Genomic DNA, 15924 nt, shown 5'->3' on the forward strand with positions numbered 1-15924 from the left:
ATTTGGGTGAGCAGAACCTACTCAGCCTCACCCAAGCTTGACTGGTCGATCATCTTGACAGCCATACTCCGCTGCTCTGGCTCGCTGGCCAGATCTACGTTCATGGCCTGCTCACTGGTGCCAAGGTACTCCAAAGTGGAGATAAGTCGTGGCCCCTCTCGGCTACCGGACAAAGTTCGGGTCAGCATCTGCTGACGACTATTGATGATTGTCAATGAGTCCCGCATATTCAGGAGGCAGGGGTGGCGGGGTCCATTCGACACGTTATGGTTGTGCTACTGGTGAGTCACATTGATGGTCTAGAATGTCAATTACACCAAAGGTGAACGGATGTTAAGAGCGGTGTTTCAGCGAATGAACCGGCGACCCGGTAGTCTCTCGCGTCTTGTTCCACGTCCCATTTTATGTGTCATGATGGCACTCGGCCCTTGGTTGCGTTGAAGTAAATGATTGCGCTTTCGAGTCTACGTGTCCTGATGACCCAACATGAGTGTGCTGGACTCTCTCCATCTCAAGTCATTTCAATTATTCATGGTTTGTCAGACGCCGGTGATGAACATGGCTTCGAGCGGGTTATATAAAGCAGGGCCTCGCCAGTTTCAACATAAACCTGTCGTCTGAAACTGGAACAATTCAGTCGACTATTATTCACTTACGTGTGGGAATATTACTTCTTAAAAGACGCGCCATATCAAAACGACAGAGTCAAGGCATTGGACCGTTCTTCCAAATCATGTGTAGAGCAGCAGATCCCTCATGCCTCAGAAAGGCGCCCATCTTTGAGAACCTGAGCAGAAGCCTGCTCTACACCCCGCTCCCCGCCCCGGCCATCGACAATCTCCTGGGCCCGCGATTCCCGCCCATCCCAGCCCATCTCTCACGCGTCCTCTTCGTGCCGAAGCACGACAACACCGTGAGCCACCTCCCCATCTACGAGGTCACCGACGCCTACCGGAGAGCGGTCAAGGACGCCGCGCCGGGATCCAACGGGTACAGGGTCAGTCTTTGGTTCATGCCCCGGCCGACGGGCGACGGGACCGACGGCGCCGAGGTCCGCTTCTTTGTCAATAATGAAGCGGATCACATCTCCGTCGAGGAGCGAAGCTTGAACTTGACGGAGGGCACCAGGACTACTATGTAAGACTGACTCGGCTTTCCCAACTGACTGGGTCGACGTATGTTAATTTGAGAACATATCAGAGTTTTACCCTCCGGAAGGAATGAACCCGCCATAATCACGGGACCTGGCCTGTCCAGAAGTACCATCCGTGTCTCCACTGGCCTTCCGGCTCCGACGACAGGTCAACTCCCAGCCCCCATTAGTCCTGCCGATTCGGAAGCTCCGCCATATCCAACCTTGACCGTTGAAACGACTGCAGGCCACGACGTGACGCAGTGGCGTATACGGCCGGCGGGTCTTGGCTCCGTCTGCTACCACATGGTACGGTACAGGCCCGACGCCTGGGACGTAGGCACGGACTCAAAGATAGCTGCCGTCTACCACCACGCGGGGCCCCACCTCACGCTTCCTGCGGACCATGGCGAAGGGGTACTGCTAGTCCCTGGAACTCGAGACGCGGGTGAAGATGTACTGGTTATTGCTATCGTGATTGTGCTGCTGTGGCATATTCGTGAGTTGGATGTTCCGGCGCCAGCAAAGAGCTCTTCAATATCCAAGATGCTCGGAAACCTTCGGATCGGGAAGGAGAACAGAGAGAATGATAGGAACAAGTAGCCCAGAGAGTATAACCATCCAAATTTGAGTGGTGTTATGGGTTTATAGTAGTCGGTGCTTGTATGGGTGTTGATTATAAGCTCTAATAGGATGCAGCGCCACAGAACAGACTGAGTAGCAACCCCTATTCCAAGCCCCACTTGGTTCGTCAGGGGTATTTGGTGTAGAATGAATCCTATGCAGAGAGTAAACACATCAAAGGGACCATTAGTCGTTTCTTGCGCTCTTGTCCAATGCTTTGATGACTTTGTCTCTAGTAAGACCCTGTTCGATTTGGTTGATACGCAGACTTGTTGTTTTAAGGAGATTTGCTGGCCCCGGGCAGTCTGAAACTCGAAACAGATACTTCATTACACATCAGCCATTGTCGTTGAAATAGACTTAGAGTTGTGCGGCAGCACGAGCGTTTCTTGCCGAAGAACGTGCGCATTTACCGGGACCCAACGGACTGTACCGACCCGGAGCCACGAACGAGTAGACACCTTATTTCGACCAATCAACCTCATGTAGTTAGTTGAAGTAGAGATTTGCTACTTCTTTTGCTTGGAGAAGGTTCTCTCAGAAAGACCGGGTAGAGTCGACAATGAAATCAAAATACGTAGTCGAACGACTTCCCCGGGTCAAATCAGTCCGGCCGTGCCTGGAAAGCCGTCCCTCGATCTGCATGCAAGATTACTCGACTTTCGTTTTGGTCAAGTTCAGTACTCTCCTGCATATAGTACATGTAGACTGAAATTAATAGAAGGTTGCTGCAAGACCTTTAGGAAGCTGTTCTTGTAATCTTTGACTTTAACCTGAATTGCTCGCGGCATATACGACCTAACTAGCGGTGGATGGCCATGCAGGTAGTCAATATTATGATCAAATTTGGGGTAACATCGAATCGATCGTAGGCAGGTCCAACATCATGGCGTAACGTAGCGAAAGGAGGGCTGGGGGGAAGTGGGTTGATGAGACACATACTCCACGCCGCGGGGTAATCTTCGGGGGAAATCTGCCAGACAACACATGCAAGATACGTCGTACAAGACTTCCCCCCCCAGCACGTCGTCCATGACTCGTTTTCGCTGTCTTCCCCCAGATCTCGGGCATTAATTAAGCGAAGCGCCCGATTTCCCGCCTCGGCTTCCCCACACCAATTTCGGCTCGGAGTCGCGAGGTGGTCAGCCAAAAGCCTATTTCTCGTCAGTTTCCTGGGCCAAATCACGAGATGGACTGCCGACCCGTGGTCGCTTCCCCGCATAACTATCGATTAGCCGCATACGCCAAGCCCCCAGCGCAACGTCATCGAGCCTACCACGCGTAGTAGGACGCCAGGGGTAACTCAGCTAGCGGACACGCAGAAACCGTGTGTCATGAATACTTCACCACACACATGCTTGCAGCCGCCATAACGAAACGGACGGCAAGTAGTCGTACGGCCAGTCAGAGTTTCTCCGTTGACGGGATACCACGGTAACACGGCTAATCTTACTGGCTGCAACCTGCTGGCTGTCCGCATGACCTAGCCATCCATTGATTACACCGAGGGTGTGCAGGCAAGAAAAAAAAAAACATGTCACGCAAAGAGGGGTTACCGACAAGCCGTGTCACGACGACTACAAAGGGCGACCGTCGGGACGTGGCCGAGACACCCACCAGCAGCAGCAGACCTCCTGGCCCATCCCGCTCCGTCCGCGTCCTCATTTGCCTGCTCATCATGGTGGCTCTACTTCATCGCCTGCTGGCCGGCTCCGCCTTGGTGGCGTGCACCGCCGGCCAGATCACCTCCGACACCGAGTTCTATGGGCAGTCTCCGCCTGTGTACCCTTCTCGTAAGTCGGCGCCACCCCAGACGCATTCAAGATGCATCGCATGAGCTTAATCAAGACGACCCTTCTAACACTCTAATGCAGCCGAGGGGAAAGGTCTCGGGGACTGGCAAGATGCATACGCGAAGGCGCAGGCACTCGTTGATCAGATGACCCTTGAGGAAAAGGTAATTGAGCGTTTTATTGAAGTTTCCCAGATCACTTTGGATGTCTCAACCTGACAATCCTCCAGGTCAGCTTGACTGGCGGCGTCCGGGCCAACAACCTGTGCTCCGGCAACATCCCCGCCATCTCGCGGCTCAACTTCCCGGGTCTCTGCCTCAGTGATGGCCCCGCTGGAGTTCGGTCCACCAACTATGTCTCCAGCTGGCCTTCCGGTATCTCGGCCGGCGCCAGGTATGTTGCACATCCTCTCGCCCTTGATGGAGTAGATAGATCATGATGGGAAGACTGACATGGCATGAAGCTGGAATCGAAACCTGACGCGCCAGAGGGGCGTCGAGATGGCTCTCGAGTTCAAGCGCAAGGGAGTTCAGGTTCCCCTCGGCCCGGTTGTCGGGCCCCTTGGCCGCATCGCCACGGGCGGCAGGAACTGGGAAGGTATGTGCCAATGACCCCTAGACTCCAAAGGACCGTCGCTGATTATCGCGCCACAGGTTTCGCCAACGACCCCTATCTTGCCGGGATTCTGGTAGCGGATACGGTTGAGGGCATGCAGTCAACCGGAGTTGTCGCCAGCACCAAGGTTAGCAAAACCAAACCAGTTTACTGGGCAATCCATGCTGACCAAGACGACAGCACTTCATCATGAACGAGCAGGAAAGGAACCGCAACCCTGAGGGTGACGTCGCAGCAGTTTCGTCCAACCTCGATGACAAGACGATGCACGAGCTCTATCTCTGGTAGGTCATCCCTTGACGGCCCGGCAGATGATCATGACAGTCTCACTGACCGGAATTCATAGGCCGTTCCAAGACGCCGTCAAGGTCGGCACCGGTTCAATCATGTGTAGCTACCAACGTATCAACAACTCCTACGGCTGCGCCAACAGTGCCACCCAGAACGGCCTACTCAAGACCGAGCTGGGTTTCCAGGTCAGTTATACATGCAGCTTTTCATCGTCCAAAGTCAAGACTGATACTGAACTTCCCTAGGGCTACGTCGTCACTGACTGGGGTGCGCAACACGCTGGCGTTGCCACGGCTTTGGCGGGTCTTGACATGGTCATGCCGTCCGGGTCACAGTACTGGGGTGACAAGCTGGTCCAAGCCGTCAACAACGGCTCTGTCCCCGAGTCGCGGATTGATGATATGGCTAAAAGGTAAGAACCCCCCAGTACACCATTGCATATAAATTTAAGATGCTGATCGAGGACCGCAGAATAATTTCAACTTGGTACAAGTTCAAGCAGGACACGGACTTCCCGGCCCCGGGCATTGGCATGCCGCCCAACCTGGCCGCACCCCATGAGAGGATCATCGGAAGGTCAGCATCTGGTAAACCGGTCCTTCTCCAAGGCGCCATCGAATCGCACGTGTTACTCAAGAACACCAACAACGCCCTGCCCCTCAAGGAGCCCAAGCAGCTATCCATTTTCGGCTACTCGTCGCGAGGCTTCGACCGGTACACCCCGGGAAGCCCCAGCTGGAACGACGGCGGCGAAGCGTTGGGCCCGGGGACCAGATCCGCAACGGCGGCGGCTTCAACGATGTAACCCACTCCCAGATCGCCTCCAACGGCACCCTGCTGAGCGGCGGCGGCTCCGGCGCGACCCAGCCCGCCTACCTGAGCTCGGCCTTCGAGGCCCTCAGCCAGCGCGCCTACGAGGACGGCACCAACATCTGGTGGGACTTCGTCAACGCCAACCCGCAGGTGGACCCGACCTCGGACGCCTGCATCGTCGACGTCAACGCGTACGCGGCCGAGGGCTGGGACCGCGTCGGCCTGCGCGACGAGTACACCGACGGCCTGATCCGCAACGTCGCCTCCAAGTGCGCCAACACCATCGTCGTGTTCCAGAACGCGGGCGTGCGGCTGGTGGACGGCTTCATCGACCACCCCAACGTGACGGCGCTGATCTTCGCCCACCTGCCCGGCCAGGACTCGGGCCGCGCCCTGGCATCGATCCTGTACGGCGATGCCAACCCCAGCGGCAAGCTGCCGTACTCGGTGCCCCGTACCGAGTCCGACTGGGGCCCCATCGCCAACGAGACGCGGCCCGAGGGCATCTACGAGAAGTTCCCGCAGTCCGATTTCGACGAGGGCGTTTTTATTGATTACCGCGCCTTTGACAAGGAGGGGATCGAGCCGCGCTATGAGTTCGGCTTCGGGCTGAGTTATACCACCTTCAACTACTCCGATATCCAGGCTTCCCTCGATGGGTCGGCCAACACTGATGCTTACCCCACCGGCCCCGTCGAGTCGGGCGGCCAGATCGATTTGTGGGATGTTGTCGCGACGGTGTCGGCGACGGTGACCAACACGGGCGAGGTCGAGGGCGCCGAGGTCGCGCAGCTCTACGTCGGCATCCCCGGGGATAAAAACGACACCCCCGTGCGGCAGCTGCGCGGGTTCGCCAAGCCGACGCTCGCGCCCGGCGAGTCGGCGACGGTCGAGTTCCCGCTCAACCGCCGCGATTTGAGCACGTGGGACGTGGTGGCGCAGAACTGGAAGCTGCAGAAGGGGGAGTATGCCATTCACGTCGGGTCTAGCAGTAGGAGCTTGCCGTTGACGACAACTTTGACGTTGTAGATGATGCTGTTCATGGTATCAACGACTACGTGGTGTAAGGGTTATACTGTGTCAAGGGGCTCGTCGCGGCATCGCATCACGAATGGTTGTTGGGCTGTGCCGCGTGGAGGCCATGATGTGCCTGTGAAAAGGTGGTGTTGATGACGCTCTCGGGAACAGCGGGCCTCTTCAATGTACGGGCTTTTAATGTGGAGAAGGATCGACGAGGTGCAGGGTGGGAGCTTTCTATTTTTAAACCGACAAAGCAACACTAGATCAAGCAAGTTTACCTCATTCGAATATGAAGCTAATACTCCCTAAATGCAATCTTTTCATGCCAATTCAAGAAATTTGAATCCTCAACTGTCACCTGGTTTGATGATGTGAATCGGGTCGCGCCCACACATACGGTACTTTTGCAGTGGATTGATGATTGAGGGGCCCGAGGGGCAGGGCTGCTGTGCCGCTCGTCGTTGGCGGCACTGCCTTGGGCCGATCTGCAGTGGCCTAGAAAATCCTGCCGTCCACGCCGCAGGCGGGCAGACACAGCCATGGACTGCTGGCGCAACAAGTGAATCCTCAATACGGGCGCCAATCAGCTCATGCCTTGGAACGGGTAGCTCTTGCCCTTTTGGTGGCTCCAGATCGACAGGCCAAGCAATAAGCATACAAGCCTCCAACAGCAGCAGCGGCAGACCCACTGAATCCCAAATCCGGTTGCCTGTTATTGTGGTGCCTCTTTTCTGACTGTCCAGATACTGGACATGTCGCATAAGAAGGAGCGAGCCCGCGCGGCACTTTGGTTGATAGATGCCGTACAATATCTCAGTGAAGTTTCAATCAGAACATCCTTGATCAGTTGAACACATACCCAACAAGGAAAAACAACTGCGTCCTGAAGCTTACATTGACGACTGGAAGCAAGCTCGCCAGCAACGAACCAAATATCAAAGAGCATATTCCTTGTTATTATCCCTTCTTCTTCCCCCACCCCAACCCCAAGAACCAAGATGCCGCCCTCCGCCACCCCCCAGCAACCCACGAGCGTGCACGCCTTCCTGCGCCGCATCGCCATCGTGCAGTACCTCTTCGCCTGGATCCTGCTGCTGGCGCACGGCATCGCCGCCAGCGCCGCCCTGCCGGCGCTGGGCCTGATCCCGCTGACCTGCTCGGCCCTGCTCAGCGGCCTGCTGCTGCACCGCGACGCCCTGGCCGCCGCCGGCTCGCCCCTCCAGTCCCTCTCGGCCCAGAACGTCATGATGTGCGACCTCGCCGTCGGCGGGCTCCAGCTGCTGCTGCTCGTGTTTACGTGGATCGAGCTGTCGGGGGCGCACTACTGGCACAGCGATACGAGTATTACCATTTTGGGGACGTACGGGACGGTGTTTATGATGGTGGACTGGTGAGTTCTTTCTCTTTCTTTTCTTTTAGTACTAGCCCTTTCCTGCTTCCTGCTGACACACACTTCTTGCGACAACTACAGTGGCATCCACTTCTTCTTCGCCCTCCGGGAGATCTTCCACATCTTGACGTCGCCGCGGTGCGAGTGCCCGCACTGCCGGAGCCTGCACAGCCGCGGGCGTGGGGCTATCTCGCTGCCGACCAGCGAGGTGCAGGAGTACACGCCGCTTCAGAGCGATGTGGACGAGCAGGCCGCGCCCAATGACGCGTCGGAGCAGGTTTAGGTCGATGGTAGCGAAAAAGCTGATACGTGAATGGCACACTGAGACTGTGTGATGGATGGTCTCGGGTATCACAACATGTGTTGAGGACAGGAGGATGGATAGACATAGCAGGACTTTATTACTTCCGAGCACTGAAAGAACCGCAAATACGGATCCAGGCGTTATCTACTTAGACTACCACAACTGCAGAGTGTACCTTCTTAATGGCTTTGTCGATCGACTTATGTGTAGCGTAGTATTTCCCATCCCAGCAACACCTCGCCATCCAGGCTGATTATTTGCCGCAGCGCCCATAGGAACTTGGAGAAGACCTTCGAATACCCGTCAGCAGGGTCACTGCCTAATTTGCATTCTGCACAGAGATATCTCCTTCCTCTGGTAACTCTTCCATTCTCCTTTGGATCTCGGTGTGGCGTCTCAGCAACTCGGATTTTGCCGCGAGTTTCCACGGCGTCGAGACCACTGTCTAGGAGGAATTCGATGGTACGGCACTGTGCACCGGCGGCCGCATAGTGCAACAGAGTTTCGCCGTGTGCGTTTTGAGAGGCGAGCGCGGCATCTCTATCGGGACGGGAGGAGAGATACAGATGAGAAACCTCCAGCGTACCGTGCATGGCCGCCCAATGGAGAGGCGTTTCGCCCTAGGCGTTCCTCTCGGTGGCTGTTTGCGCCCCGCGCTACAAAGAGCCGGATTCCTGCTTCGTGGACCGCGCTCCTGAACCCTTGCCCATCCCCGGATATCGGACAAGTGAGCAAGTGAAGAGCCGTCCGGCCCCTAAAGTCTGTGATTTCGGGATTCGCGCCCCCATCCAGTAGAGCGTGTAAGCTACCTCGCAAAATAGTACTGTAGACGGCCATGTGTAGGAGTGGCCTGTCATAATTCCTGAATTCGAGTCCATTAGCATCACCGCCAGCCTAAAGAGGGCGGAGGACGACGCGGTACTGCAGGAGCTGGTCGGTTGGTTTATACTCGACAATGCAAGTCCTCTCCTCTTCGAGCAGCATCGTCTTGAAAGCCAGTGCCCGGCGAGGGGCTCTCTCGGTGGTTGCCTGGTCTTTCAGTACTATCGTGTATAGCATGTCAACCACGTCGGCCTCCCACCGACCGATGGCGACAAGCCAAGCCGTCTCAAGTGCCTCCTCGCTCCAAGTGAAGGGTATCCAATTCAGATAATCGAAGATGATGGCGCCCGCAGCCCTGCGCAGCCGCTTCGTACAAACACTGTTCCACTAGGATTTGCAACCGATCGCGATCAAGGAGCGACTGCGATGTTACCCACTCCTGAAACAGTTGCGACATATCTCGAAGGCCCTGGCTGGCCGCCATGGACAATGGGAGGTAGTAACGACTGCCAACCCGTCCACGTCAGTCTGTGGCCTGCGAGAGGTGGCCCTAGTTATTCACTGGGGATTGACTATTTTGGCCTTGAGCCAAAGTCACTAACAAGGGGCAATGCCAAGGATTGGCTGGGCACGGGTAGACCACAGTGTGCTGCATATAACTGCCGATATCTCGTGATCGCAGCGACTGGACTTTAGCCGGACATAGAAGCCTAGCAGCGCATAGTAGCTAAGAAACTCCAATTTGTGACACCCAGACTGACTCATCGTTCCTAAGCGAAGCAGCAATTATAGAACGCCCTCGTGCGACTCAAATTTGTAATCTTACCGGTTCCTCGGAACCAGAAAGTGGCGGGCGCCACCTCGTGGAATCTTGCCAACATAAGCGGGAGTGGCCCAATCACTCTCCGTCGTTTAACGTGTAGCAAGGGGGGTTGAATGAACAGTGGAGAAAGAGTCATTGATCGCATGGCTAGGGCTTACGGGCTGTCATGCGCGCTGCACATCGGGCAGAGAGGGAGGGTTACACCAGCCACGCAACCACGAGGATCACCTCATAATCACCGAATCCGTGGCCCCGATCCTTGCCTCCCGCCCCCAATTTGTTAATCTGGCGAACCAGGCTCTACGGCGCAGCAGGGAGGAAAGGACAAAAATAGGAGTGTTGGTCAGCACGTTTCTTGGATTCGACTGCCGGCACGGAAAACTGGATACGTAGTGTGATCGCCCTCACATTTGTCAACATATAAAAGTCGCATACGCGTTCTTTTGCAGTGCGCCCAACCGTCCCTTTTGGTGTCCAAATGGAGAATTCACACCAAAACGGAGTTCTACGCAGCCAAGAAAAATGGAGCGCGTAGAACCCAAGATCCGTGAGCAGCCCACGGACGTACCCAGGCTTCAACTGTTTGGGCGTCCATCCGATAATGCCACCACGAATGAGGGCTCTCGGAAAATCAAATTTGAGGTAAACGACAGGACGACTACTACCTTCCCTCGGCCACTTGCTGATACGATATAGTTGTTTTTCGACCTCTGGTTCGTCGCCAACATACAGATTCTGGCCGAGGTATGTCTCTATGCCCTCCCCTAGCAGACATCTCTCTGACATTATACCAAGAACAAAGAGATTTCCCAACCCAAAGACCTGCAGCTATATATCGGCTTTCTCTGGTGAGGCGATGCGATCCCATCACACACGATGCCCTTCGATGTAATCTAACAAAGGCGGCATCCACAGTATCCTCTGGTTTACATGGTTCAGCGTCTGTATGTTCGATGTTCGGTTCATGACGGACAGCATATTCGAGCGCGTCATCCGTGTCGTACAGTTTGCTTCGATGGCAGGGTTCACTCTTGTGATATCCAAGTTCGACCCACGGCAGACCAGTTTTGATCCAAAAAAGACTGGTGACAGCAGACTCAATACGTCACAGAAACTATGTATGGTTACTAAATCTGTCTCTCATACACTGATAAACTGACTGATGATATGCAGCTCTTATACTTATGATAGTGCGCCTGTCTCTGGTGGCCCAGTACTGCAGCAATTTCAAGATTCCTCATCCAGAGCGAAGAAACAAGCAACCCCCTCCCAATGACAAGCCAGATGCCAGGCCTATCCTAATTGCCGCAGCTGTCCACTTTGTCGCTTCCATCGTCTATCTCGGAATTACGTTTCGCTTCGATAATGACCACAACAGCAAAGTGTATATCGTGTGGTACATTGTGTCGGGCGTCGAGGCCATCCTCCAAGTTGCCCTTGCGTGGCGATTCGACGTGCTTACATTCAAGAGTACGAAACTGACCGAACGTTTGGCTGTGTTCACTGTCGTAGTGCTGGGGGAAGGAGTTTCCGCGATTACCAAGGCCATTCTACTCGTGGTCGAGAATGGAGACAACTGGAGTGAGTGTCGACGCGATCATTTCTGGCTTGATTGTTTGCTGACGTCCCCAAAGCCCCCAGGACTGTTGGGGTGTTCATCTCCGCAGTGGCAACGACTTATTTTATCTTCTTGATCTACTTTGATTGGATGGACCATGAAGAGCTCGAAGATTGGCAGCAACTGGTCTACGCGCTTTTGCACTTCATCTTCCATGGGGCACTTCTCCTGTTCGGGGCCGGTACGGCGTTGTTCATGAAGCTGGGTCATGCAGTAAGTAGTCTAGCTAACATTCTTTCAAGCCCTGGCTAATTCTCGACCCAGACCATTATTCTGCAAGAGATGAAAGCTCAAGTTCAAAAGGGGCTGAACGATACGTTAACCGAGATTCCCAAATGGAGCGAGTCCGATGTTGAAGCCCACAACGTTTCGAACAGGAGTGAAGCCGTTGCCGACAGGCTTTGGAACATCGTACTGGAGGCCAACGCGCAATATCCCATCCAGTCCTCTGACACCAACAAGACGATTACCGAGGCTCTGGACAAGATCAGACTGAAGCCAGATCAGTTCTGGACCTCAGGCAATGGCACCAATGCCAAGGCGTTGGGCGCCGATGATGCCTGGAACACGTTTTACCTCGATATGTCCACATCCATCTCGAAAACCTTCGAGGTAGCCTCATTTGACCCTGGAGATAGTGAAAGTGGTGCTCAAGTAGGGCAAGACTCTACAGAAGCCCCTTCCGAAAACACTGTCGTCGGCAACCTTCAGCTTCGCGTGGGAACCACGGTATGTATCCCTTTCCATCCGGTTCCCCAGTATCTCATGTTTATGGTAATGTCGTTACAAAACGCTAATGTGTGAACCACCTAGTTTCGATACATGTTCGTATCCGCTGCAGTTGTCATACTACTCATGACCTTCTTCCACGTCCTTATTACTTTACAAAAGCAAAAACGATGGGGGGCCTTTGACTATGTTCGAATTGGACTGTACGCCTCGATCGGACTGGGCCTCGGCTTGATGCCCCTGATATCGCTCAACGAGGAGGCCGAATACAACTACTACGTCAGCCCCTGGGTTCTCCCGACAATTTCCCTGGCGGTTTTCTCGGTATTGCTGTTCACGCATGTACATCGGCCATCGAGAAATTTGCATAAGTCAACAAACTTAAGAACGGAGAACACTGCGTACAGCAGTCTGAGCAACCCGCCTAACCCGAAAGAAGATACAGCTTATGAGGGTCGGCAAAATGGTCCGTGCAACCCGCCCAGCTACATCCCTTTGCAGAGCATCGAGTCCAGCGGCGGGAGATGAAGATGAGGGGTTGATAGTCATAGCTACAACGCGTGGACGCTGTTGAGAAGGCGTGATGTGGTGTTTACGGTTACAATAATAATCCACTATGCTATAATATACATAACATTTAAGGCAACATATTCTTCACTCCTAATCTAAATGATTAATAACAGGTTCTTCTATTAAACTTGCAGTTATAACCAATAAGTTTTCATAATAAGATCTTTTGAACTGTATTCACCTGCCTGCGGTCCAAGTTTTATTCAACCGTGTGGCGCGGAACATGGCTATGTATAAAATGATGTGCCTGGACACTGATACGCGACCAGCAGCTTGAGAAACCCAAAACGTCTTCTAAACAAGGACGAAGTCCGTGAACGGGACATAGCCCTGGAGCGCCCGTATCACGTACTCTCTCCCACCATCGTCGACACTCCGGAACTCTGGCCCGAGCTCTTCGCCGACCTCATCAGCCCAACGCAGCAGCTCGCCATCCATGATGCCATGCACATAGCAATCACCCACAAGCCTAAACTCCTCTTGGCCACCGCTTGGATCGCCTGAGGACTTCGCCTTTCCTCGTCGCAACTTCTTGCGCAAGACGAATGGCGTTCGAAACCCTTCGAGCAGGACACAGTAGTCTCCGTTTTCTGCGTCCCATGGTACGGTACCCATAAAGTCATTATTCCCTTCTTCACTCGCCCCAGTCCCATCGTCACCCCCGTCGTCGTTAGTGGCACGATTGTCACCATCACCGGCGACATTGCCAGTAGACGGCGGTCCCAGTACCGCGAATCGCCGGCCCCTCTGTGCTTCTTGGAACGGGGCGGTAAAAGGCACCATGCGGCGCTGAAGATCGGCTTCGACCTCTTCGTCGAAATCCAGGAGCCACATGTAGAGCCCCGTCTGGTGTACCCGGATCCCTGGCGCTGTCAGGTCCTCCTCCGACTCTGGTCCTCGGGTGTAGAAACGTTTGAAAGCGTCGAAGCCGGCAAAGAACTCGTCTCCATGGGAAGCAGAAGCCATTGCTGCCGCCCCCGTGATCGACTCTCTTCGCTTATTGCAGCGTCGGTATCAGTGTATTCTAGGCTTCTCCGTCCAATCCTGTGCCCTTGCCAAGAGCAGTCCGCGGCAAAGGTCCGGGCCAGTGCGTTTTCCATATCGGGGGCGTTTTTGAATCTGCCCAACGATGGTTCGGACGGATCGTGGGAGTAATACTTCCATGGGGCGCCCACGATGGTAATTTGGGAGATGATGACTCCTCGGACACGCAATTTGGGCCTCTTCCCTTCTTTGATCTTCAGAAGGGTACAATTTGGTGTTGTTGTACCCATGCACCGATATAAATGCACTGGCAATGTCGACCGCGATTGTTTGGTCCAGTCTGGAACCCATGAGGGCAGGTGAGAGACGTTTCGGTCCAGGCCCGCGTGATGAAGGAGATCTCCGACCCGGCCGGATGCAACCAGTTTCGTAGCAATATCCGTGAAGAGCTTGGCGACCGTGTTTGCCGGGGAATAATCTGGGACGATGGACCGCGAGATGGCATCTTTAGTCAGACCTAGAAGCCCGTACACCTTGTCTCGGGGGTCCGTAGCAAGATTGGACCGAGATAGGCACAGCAGCTCCAAGAGGTCTGGGGCGGATGAAAGATCCGCTCGCGGCGCATCTGACGTACCGGGATCGTATTCGGCTCCCGCTTCGGTCTTGCATCCCCGTTTATCGCGAAGAGACTTGATGGAGCTGATGGGGCTCAGATGCCGGACCCTGTTGAAGACGTCCGCCAACGGCCCGATGCGGAGGGTCCTGGGCAGGCTGCGCGACCCAACAAGCGACCAGAACTCCGTGATGGCATCCAAACTGACGGCGGCGTCTTGGTACAGCACCACGACCTTTGCGGCCAAGACGACTTCTTGAAGTACCCAGGTACGGAAGTACCACTCGTGGCACCAAAATTCCATTAGGTTCGCCCACTTCTGCCGTCCCTCGAGCGTGTCTGGGTCAGGCAAGTCCGTTTTGGCCCAGTAAGTATCAGACATGGTCTTGCCCTCGTTGCCAACTGTCCAAGTCCTCGTCAAGAATGTCATGATACTGAGTGCGCTTTGAACATTGTCGGAGCTATAGGCATCGTCGGTGTATATGAGTTGGAAGTCGGCTGTTCCATAAGAGTCGCTGTGGTCGGATGACTTGTTAGGTTCCTCATCGCTAGAGTTCCCCGCGGCTTCAGCTCCAATATCCCCCAAGCTCTTGTCCCCGTCCGTTCCTTCATCGTCTGACCCAGAGGCACTGTCGGTCTTTCCGTATACCCAGTTGCCTGGGTGAGCGAGAACCATCGATGCCTTCTCATATATGCTTCCCATCAGCTGAACTTGGGAGCTTCTCTCGGCGAGATCTTGCTGGTTGATGCAGATGCCATCTGCCCATAGCCAAGATTCCGGATATCTACCAAAGCAGGTTCGCAAGGCATGGAAGAGATTTTGCGTAACAGGAATCATTCCTCCATCGCAGTTGACGGCAAGAAATTGGCTAGGATCTCCCCAAACATAGGAGAGACAGAAAAACTCCGGCGCAGCATCGAGAGAGAAGGTGTGGAGCTCAAGTTGCCGGATAACGCCATCTTCCCCAGGGGCCGACAGTTTCAAGAGCCGAAGTTGAGAGAGCTCAGGGCGGAGTTCCGAGTACTCGTACGGTTTGCCCGTGTTTTCCAGCGCAATGCGGTGGGAATGCTGCGGCCGTTCCCTTACGACCACGCCCTCCGAGGCCGCCCCTGGAGGTTGGATGTCATCGACGCCGCCGATAAAGGTTACCGAACTGTCCTCGCTCGCATGCCATGGGGTGGAAGCCAGCGACACTACGCTGGGATCCAAGTCTTGCTGACACGCGAGGTACAGTTTCAGTGCGTCTGCGGAGCCACTGGCAAGCTGGTCAATGGCTACCTGCAGCTCGTATCCTTCCGAGTCCGTGTTGGTGGCGTCATCATGTTGCGACTCTGAGGGTTGACTGCATTCAGATTCAGGCTGAGACATATTGGCGATTCGTCGATTTGCTTTCGCAACGGGTTTCACTCATGTTTGTTTGGCGGCTTATGCTACCCCTCAGCCGCGAGTGTTTAGCGCTTACTATATTGCAATGCACTGGCCTGTATCAATTTGACCGATCTTTTGCTCAGGTATGCATTGCACCTATTCTTTTTACAAATTAAGATAATGGAACGATGTCTAATTTGAACTCAGGTTGTTTATCCTTGCGATTACGAGCGAGCCGGCACTTAGGGTTTGGGCGCTCAGAAGACGACGCCCCGAGAAGCCTCAGCGGACATCGGACCACTTTTGACGAGGGCAAACGATACATACTCCGTGATTCAAGAGAGGAAAGAGGTGAAAGGTCTCAATGGTTACCCATACAGTTGAGATTCAGCATGGATCCCAGTTGATGTTGAC

At 54.5% G+C, this 15924-nt stretch overlaps 7 protein-coding genes across 7 annotated transcripts; 3 read left to right on the forward strand and 4 right to left on the reverse strand.

Moving 5' to 3' along the window:
* Positions 1 to 17: 17 nt before the first annotated feature.
* Positions 18 to 1540, reverse strand: PG985_014630 (uncharacterized protein; the record flags this gene model as incomplete). The annotated part of the gene is made up of 3 exons (XM_066834396.1): positions 18 to 198; positions 882 to 1165; positions 1520 to 1540. The coding sequence occupies 3 exons, from the start codon at positions 1538 to 1540 to the stop codon at positions 18 to 20; spliced, it is 486 nt and encodes a 161-aa protein (XP_066679136.1).
* Positions 1541 to 3290: 1750 nt separating this feature from the next.
* Positions 3291 to 6297, forward strand: PG985_014631 (glycoside hydrolase family 3 protein; the record flags this gene model as incomplete). Its single annotated transcript, XM_066834397.1, has 10 exons — positions 3291 to 3549; positions 3631 to 3713; positions 3779 to 3942; positions 4013 to 4146; positions 4203 to 4291; positions 4345 to 4448; positions 4511 to 4640; positions 4701 to 4867; positions 4927 to 5169; positions 5211 to 6297. The coding sequence occupies 10 exons, from the start codon at positions 3291 to 3293 to the stop codon at positions 6295 to 6297; spliced, it is 2460 nt and encodes an 819-aa protein (XP_066679137.1).
* Positions 6298 to 7286: 989 nt separating this feature from the next.
* Positions 7287 to 7961, forward strand: PG985_014632 (uncharacterized protein; the record flags this gene model as incomplete). The annotated part of the gene is made up of 2 exons (XM_066834398.1): positions 7287 to 7678; positions 7760 to 7961. 2 exons carry the CDS (start codon positions 7287 to 7289, stop codon positions 7959 to 7961), a joined length of 594 nt encoding a protein of 197 aa, XP_066679138.1.
* A 915-nt stretch (positions 7962 to 8876) lies between these two features.
* On the reverse strand, positions 8877 to 9288 carry PG985_014633 (uncharacterized protein; the record flags this gene model as incomplete). The annotated part of the gene is made up of 2 exons (XM_066834399.1): positions 8877 to 9159; positions 9242 to 9288. 2 exons carry the CDS (start codon positions 9286 to 9288, stop codon positions 8877 to 8879), a joined length of 330 nt encoding a protein of 109 aa, XP_066679139.1.
* Positions 9289 to 10149: 861 nt separating this feature from the next.
* PG985_014634 (uncharacterized protein) lies at positions 10150 to 12502 on the forward strand (the record flags this gene model as incomplete). The annotated part of the gene is made up of 8 exons (XM_066834400.1): positions 10150 to 10269; positions 10324 to 10371; positions 10423 to 10475; positions 10543 to 10745; positions 10801 to 11208; positions 11262 to 11458; positions 11510 to 11974; positions 12059 to 12502. 8 exons carry the CDS (start codon positions 10150 to 10152, stop codon positions 12500 to 12502), a joined length of 1938 nt encoding a protein of 645 aa, XP_066679140.1.
* A 336-nt stretch (positions 12503 to 12838) lies between these two features.
* On the reverse strand, positions 12839 to 13378 carry PG985_014635 (uncharacterized protein; the record flags this gene model as incomplete). The annotated part of the gene is made up of 1 exon (XM_066834401.1): positions 12839 to 13378. One exon carries the CDS (start codon positions 13376 to 13378, stop codon positions 12839 to 12841), a length of 540 nt encoding a protein of 179 aa, XP_066679141.1.
* Positions 13379 to 13416: 38 nt separating this feature from the next.
* PG985_014636 (uncharacterized protein) lies at positions 13417 to 15510 on the reverse strand (the record flags this gene model as incomplete). Its single annotated transcript, XM_066834402.1, has 1 exon — positions 13417 to 15510. The coding sequence occupies one exon, from the start codon at positions 15508 to 15510 to the stop codon at positions 13417 to 13419; it is 2094 nt and encodes a 697-aa protein (XP_066679142.1).
* Positions 15511 to 15924: the final 414 nt, after the last annotated feature.

Source organism: Apiospora marii (genome assembly GCF_038362585.1).
Source record: "Apiospora marii strain CBS 49790 chromosome Unknown utg000011l_segment0_segment0, whole genome shotgun sequence".
Taxonomy (NCBI): Eukaryota; Fungi; Ascomycota; class Sordariomycetes; order Amphisphaeriales; family Apiosporaceae; genus Apiospora; species Apiospora marii.